The sequence below is a fragment of the Bubalus kerabau genome, chromosome 15 (assembly GCF_029407905.1).
Source record: "Bubalus kerabau isolate K-KA32 ecotype Philippines breed swamp buffalo chromosome 15, PCC_UOA_SB_1v2, whole genome shotgun sequence".
NCBI lineage: Eukaryota > Metazoa > Chordata > Mammalia > Artiodactyla > Bovidae > Bubalus > Bubalus kerabau.
In genome coordinates this window covers 81,436,508-81,443,448 of record NC_073638.1, presented here as the reverse complement: position 1 = coordinate 81,443,448, position 6,941 = coordinate 81,436,508, and the positions used below count along the sequence as shown (strand labels likewise).

The 6,941-nt window shown below is 38.2% G+C and overlaps 1 protein-coding gene across 1 annotated transcript; it reads left to right on the top strand.

The window, feature by feature from the left end:
* Positions 1-4,150: 4,150 nt before the first annotated feature.
* LOC129628554 (olfactory receptor 9G4-like) lies at positions 4,151-5,089 on the top strand. Its single transcript, XM_055548009.1, has one exon. It carries the CDS (start codon positions 4,151-4,153, stop codon positions 5,087-5,089), a length of 939 nt encoding a protein of 312 aa, XP_055403984.1.
* The last annotated feature ends 1,852 nt before the right edge of the window (positions 5,090-6,941 follow it).

Genomic DNA, 6,941 nt, shown 5'->3' with positions numbered 1-6,941 from the left:
TCTTGAGATCGGTGCTTAATATCTACATGGTGCTGCCAATGTGGCAAACTATTTGTCAGTGCAAACCAAAAGATCATTCCAGATCAAAGGGTAGAATAAGAGAAGCTATTCTTGATTTCATGAAATAAATTTTTAAAAGTCATTAAAATATTAATCACATAGATCATTGGTTTGTGGTTAATTTACCTCTCTATTTTAGAGACTGACCCCGGGTCTCCTGCATTGACGGTGAGTTCTTTACCATCTGAACCACCAAGGAAGCCCATTAGAGAGTTCATTTCGTGGGCTACAGTCCATAGCATTGCAAAGAGTGTGACTGAAGTGACTTAGCACACTGCACACATGCACAACGTATAATATGATTAACCTGTGATCTCAGAATGGTGCCTACATGATTTGGTCTTTTAATAGAATGTCCTAAAAGTTCCACCAAATTTATTTATTCACTCTTTCCAAGATTTTGGAGCTTCTTGTGTAAAAATACAGAAAAGATGCTTCCACTGTTAACTAATAACTTGAAAAGATCTTGTCTTGAAGACTTTCCTAGTCTTTGGAGGTTAAATTGCTATATTAATACACATTCTTGGTTAAAAGAGGAATTGAAACTGAGAGTCGTTTGTTACCATAAGTTCCCAGTTTATGCAAGCCATAGTAATTTTCCTAAGACTTCTGAGTTCCTCTTTCCTACCTTTATCGGAGGGTAGCCTTAGCAGGTAATAAAGAACTAAGGATTTCAGAGAAATTTTTGTTAGAGGGAACTTTTCCTCTCTTTCAGTCCATTCTCTGATTTGCAGTCAAAATGAACCTTGAAAATATACTTCTGACCATGTTACTTCCTCATGATGGCAGTGTTCCCATTTGTGTTGGTTTCAAGATCTCAATTCCCAATATGGCTTCTGGTAAGCTTAGTGAATAGATAACTCTTACGACTCATTGCTGATTTCTCTCTCCACCCCTTTCTTAAGTTAACCATTCTTAGTTTCTTAGCTCACCAGACTCTCATGTTAAGGATCTGATATATATATATTTCTTTTGGTCGTGAAAATCCTCTCCTCTCTCACATTACCCTTGACAAGGGGCCAGAACTGGATTCATTTTACAGGGTCATATAAATATCTCTTCTTCTGGGAACACTTTTGGCATAGACCAGAATTTTTTTCCCCCCAGTTATATTCCTCTTTAGAGGGCAGTCATAGAAGAGTAGTAATTGGTCTGTGCAGAAATTTTAGTTTTGTTCCCCAGATTATTTTCTATTAAAAATGAATATTATGTTTATGGTGGTACATTTAGAATATTATTCAATCATAAAGGTAATAAAATAATAGCATTTTCAGCCACATGGATGGATCTAGGCACTTCCCAGGTGGTGCTAGTGGTAAGAACCCTCCTGCCAATGCAGGAGATGTAACAGACATGGGTTTGATCCCTGGGTAAGGAAGATCCCCTGAAGGAGGAAATGGAAAACCACTCCAGTATTCTTGTTGGAAAATCCCATGGACAGAGGAGTCTGGTGGGCTATAGTTCATAGGATCACAAAGAACTGGACAGGACTGAGCAAGCATGCATGCACATTATAAAATCTATAAATAATAAGAAAATGCTGTATAGCACAGGAAACCCTATTCAATACTCTACAATGGCCTATGGGAAAGGAATCTAAGAAAAAGTGAAGATATATGTAATGAATTTTCTTTACTGTACATCTGAAACTAACACAACATTGTAAATGAACTGTACTCTGATATAAACCCTTTTTTAAATGAGGCTTAATAAGTCTCAGATATTTTTTATTCTTTAATTAAATGATAATGTAGTAGAGAAAATTTATAGTAACTACTGAGATGGTGTCTATAGCCTTCTTATTCATTTATTTTTTGCATTGTGTTACTTTTTCTTCTTTTAACATTTATATTTATTAATTTTTTTGGCTGCATCAAGTCTTAGTTTCATTGTGAGACATCTTTGATGTTGGTTGTAGCATGCAGGATCTATTAGTTGCAGAAGCCAACTCTTAGTGGCAGCACATGGGATCTAGTTTCCTGAACAGGGATTGAACCTGGGCCTCTTGCATTGGGAGAGTGGAGTCTTAGCCACTGGACCTAGAGTGAAGAACCTATAATGCACCCTTTTATACATTATCAATGTAAAGAAAGCTGAGCACCGAAGAATTGATGCTTTTGAACTGTGTTGGAGAAGACTCTTGAGAGTCCCTTGGACTGCAAGGAAATCCAAGCAGTCCATCCTAGAGGAAATCAGTCCTGAATATTCATTGGAAGGACTGATGCTGAAGCTGAAACTCCAGTACTTTGACCACCTGATGTTGAAGGACTGACTCATTTGAAAAGACTGTGATGCTGGAAAAGATTGAAGGCTGAAGGAGAAGGGGATGACAGAGGATGAGATGGTTGGATGGCACCACTGACTCTATGGACATGAGTTTGAGTAAACTCCAGGAGTTGGTAATGGACAAGGAGGCCTGGCATGCTGCAGTCCATGGGGTCACAAAGAGTTGGACACGACTGAGCAACTGAACTGAATATAATAACCAAAAACTCCACCCAAGATAATTCTATTAAGTTTGAGTATATTTAGAAAGTTGTATTGCACAACTGAATAACAATGGCACTATAACTGTGAAGCTCCCAGGATGTGTGGGAATCAGTCATGTAACTAATACACTTTGTTTGAAGTTCTAATAGATGAAGAGAAGTGGTAAGAGGGAGGATTATAAAAATTTAAGTTAAAACAAGTTTACAGAACCTAGGATATATGACTAAAGTATCTGTGCTTTGGGTATTAATGAGAAGAAATCCATTATATGTTGAAAAGAAATGGAATGGCCTTTGGGGCTCCAAAGTTGCTTTTACCATCATGTCATCAGTCAAGTCACATCCTCTCTGAACCCTCAGCTACATTGGAAAGGTTATGATAACAAGTCATTGAAAGATTAAGCTACTTCACTAAGTAACAAGTGGAACCAATATATCTTGAGGTAGAATATTTGGATTTGCATTCTAGGTATAGAACTGCCTCTGGTTTACCTCAAAGATGAGTATTTTAACATTAAAGTAAATCATGGTTCTCTTAGTTTTAGCTTTCTCTCACTGCCTCTATGGGGGCTTTGCAGGTGAAGCTAGTGGTTAAGAATCTGCCTGTCAATGCAGGACATGTAAGAGATGCAAGTTCAATCTCTGAGAGCTCTGGAAGTTCAAGATATAAACCTGGAATGATTCATAATTTTTCAATGGAGCTTTGACACCAAAAAATTGGTTCTTTGTAATATTCAACATTACTGAATCCAAATATGCTTCAACTATGTATATAAATCTCACATGAACTAGAGAAAAGTGCAGAATACTTTTCTCACTTTGAAGGCAAAGAAATTCAAGTTGTCAGAGAATTATAGGATTGCCTTAGCTGGAAGAGGAAGAGAAAAATATATTTACTTATAAGAGAGGTCAATGGCTTAACAGTTGAGAGCATGAGGTCTTGGTACAGAAAATTCTAGGTTCAAATACTATCTCTGCTGTTGATCAGTTCTAGGCCCTTGGAAGCATTTCTTGAACTACATGAAGATTATAATAGTATCTTAAAAACTGTGGAAAGTATTAAGTGGGTTAAGTATAGGATTTAGGACACTGTCCAAACAAAGTGAAGTGTGTGTGTGTGTGTGTGTGTGTGTGTGTATTTCTATGTGTGCTAACAGTGACAGGAGTAGTACAGTGTATTGATATTTGTTGAACTATCAGCATCATGCTAGACACATAGATTCTCAATAATACATGCAGAATACTCAAAATTTTTGACCACTTGTCATGTACCAGACATTTGGCTGACATATCCCTATGTATCTGCTTAACTCAATCAGACAACCTGTCAGTGTCCTCATTTTGTTCATTCATTTGATGAGACTCAGATACCCACCCTGCATTAAGCAAATAGCAAGTGAAAGCCTTAATTCTAAAATCAGTTATTTTCCCCAATTCTAGTGGTCTTCCCAAGTGACAGACTGAAGATGCGGTATTTTACTGACAGTGTAAGAGATTAATACACCTCCTAGCAGTTGCTAATTGATACCTCTATTTCTTTATTCCAAAAGAAAAATCATCAATTTTTTCTCGTTATCTTATCAAGCTTTCTCCTAGTGGACATGGATGTTGGAAATCACACCATCCTGACTGAATTCATTTTACTGGGTCTCTCAACAGACCCCCAGTGGCAACTAATACTATTTGGAATATTTCTGACTGTCTATTTGGTAACCTTGTCAGGGAACATGACCTTGGTTATCTTAATTCGTATTGATTCTCACCTGCACACACCTATGTATTTTTTCATTGGCAATCTGTCTTTCTTGGATTTCTGGTACACCTCTGTGTACACTCCTAGAATCCTGGCTACTTGTATCTCAGAAGACAAGCACTTTTCCTTGGCTGAGTGTGGAGCCCAGCTATTCTTTTCTTGTGTTGTGGCCTACACTGAGTGCTTTCTCCTAGCAGCCATGGCATATGACCGCCACATGGCGATCTGTAGCCCGCTACTTTATTCAAGTTCTATGTCTCATTCTCTCTGTACCAGACTTGTTGCTGGCTCCTATATAGGAGGGTTCTTGAATGCCATAGCACATACTGCCAACACTTTTCGCCTAAGTTTCTGTGGCAAAAATATCATCGACCACTTCTTCTGTGATGCTCCGCCACTGGTGAAGATGTCATGTACAGACACCAAGGTCTATGAGGAGATCGTCTTGGGTCTCGTGGGTTTCACGGTCCTCTCGAGCATTCTTGTCATCATCATTTCCTATTTCCACATTCTTCTTGCTATTCTGAAGATCCGCACGGCTTCAGGAAGGCGCAAAGCCTTCTCCACCTGTGCCTCACACCTGGTCTCGGTCACGCTCTTCTATGGATCCTTGCTCTTCATGTACTCAAGGCCGAGCTCCACCTACTCCCTGAAGAGAGACAAAGTGGCTGCCCTGTTCTACACTGTGGTCAACCCACTGCTCAACCCTCTCATCTATAGCCTGAGAAACAAAGACGTCAAAGAGGCCTTCTGGAAAGCGACAAAGACCATAAGACCTCAGAGATGACGGTGATCTTTTTTGCAGAATGTTCTCATTGCGTTTTCTAGGTTATTGGCTTATTAACATGTTTGTAAACATTACCATAGTTCAAGTAAATGCAGCATGTTATACTTAAAAGAAGAAACACTGATTAAACCATGTTGTTTTTGTTACTCCCTTTTTGTGATTAAATTATTTTAAACATACGATATTAGTGTGTTTGATGTTTTAAGATATTGTAGTATGCTTGATTATGTAGTTGTGATTTAGATGCTTAGTCATGCTGGACTGTTGCAACTCCGTGAACTGTAGCCTATCAGGCTCCTTTGTCTTTGGGTTTCTCCAGACAAGAAGGTTAGAGTGGTTTACCATTTCTTTCTGCAGGGGATCTTTCTGACCCAGGCATCAGACCCATATCTCCTAAACTGCAAGTGGATTCTTTACCACGGAGCCACGATGGGAAACTTACTATGCTTCTTAGCAATACTATATTTTCCATAGCATTTGTCTGCCTGATTATCTTTGGAAAGTCTTAGAGACAGAAAGGAACTTGATAGATTTTTGTATAAAGTTTGATTTTGAATCATAGTGCACAAACTTCATTCTGTGGGGAAAATATTTGGAGTGGCTAAATTTTTGGAAATTGACTCAAGATTTTATACACGTTTATTTTTAGGAAGTAATTCCACCATATTTATTCAAGAGCTCTAAATGAGTACATAGAAAATATCATTGTAAATTTATGTCTTTGTAAAATTGATGTATTCTACATTAATTTAATATAGGGTCAAATATTTGGCAAAATATTAAATTGATGTACACAAAATGCTAGGTCCATGAATCAAGGCAAGTTGGAAGTGGTCAAATAGGAGATGACACAAGTGAACATCAACATTTTAGGAATCAGCGAACTAAAATGGACTGGAATGGGTGAATTTAACTCAGATGACCATTATCTACTACTGTGGCCAAGAATCCCTTAGAAGAAATGGAGTAGACATCATAGTCAACAAAAGAGCCGGAAATGCAGTGTTTGTATTCAATTTCAAAAATGACAGAATGATCTCTGTTTGTTTCCAAGGCAAACCATTCAATATCACAGTAACCCAAGTCTATGCCCTGACCAGTAATGCTCAAGAAGCTGAAGTTGAATGGTTCTATGAAGACCTAGAAGATGTTCTAGAAATAACACCGCCAAAAGATGTCCTTTTCATTTTAGGGAAGTGGAACACAAAAGTAGGAAGTCAAGAAATACCTAGAGTAGCAAGCAAATTTGGCCTTGGAGTACAGAATGAAGCAGGCAAAGGCGAATAGAGTTTTTCCAAGAGAACGCACTGGTCATAGCAAACACCCTCTTCCAACAACACAAGAGAAAACTCTACACATGGACATCACCATACGATCAATACCAAAATTAGATTGATTATATTATTTGCAGTCAAAGAGGGAGAAACTTTATACAGTCCACAAAACAAGACTGGGAGCTGACTGTGGCTCAGATCATGAACTCCTTATTGTCAAATTCAGACTTAAATTGAAGAAAGTAAGGAAAACAACTAGACCATTCTGGTCTGACCTAAATCAAACCCCTTATGATTATGCAGTGACAGTGCAAAATAGATTGAAGGGATTAGATCTGATAGACAGAGTGCCTGAAGAACTATGGATGGAGATTCATGACATTGTACAGGAGGCAGTGATCAAGACCATCCCCAAGAAAAAGAAATGCAAAAAAGCAAAATGGTTGTCTGACGAGGCCTTACAAATAGCTGAAAAAAGAAGAGAAGCTAAAGGCAAAGGAGAAAAGGAAAGATTTGCCCATTTGAATGCAGAGTTCCAAAGAATAGCAAGGAGAGATAAGAAAGCCTTCCTCAGTGAT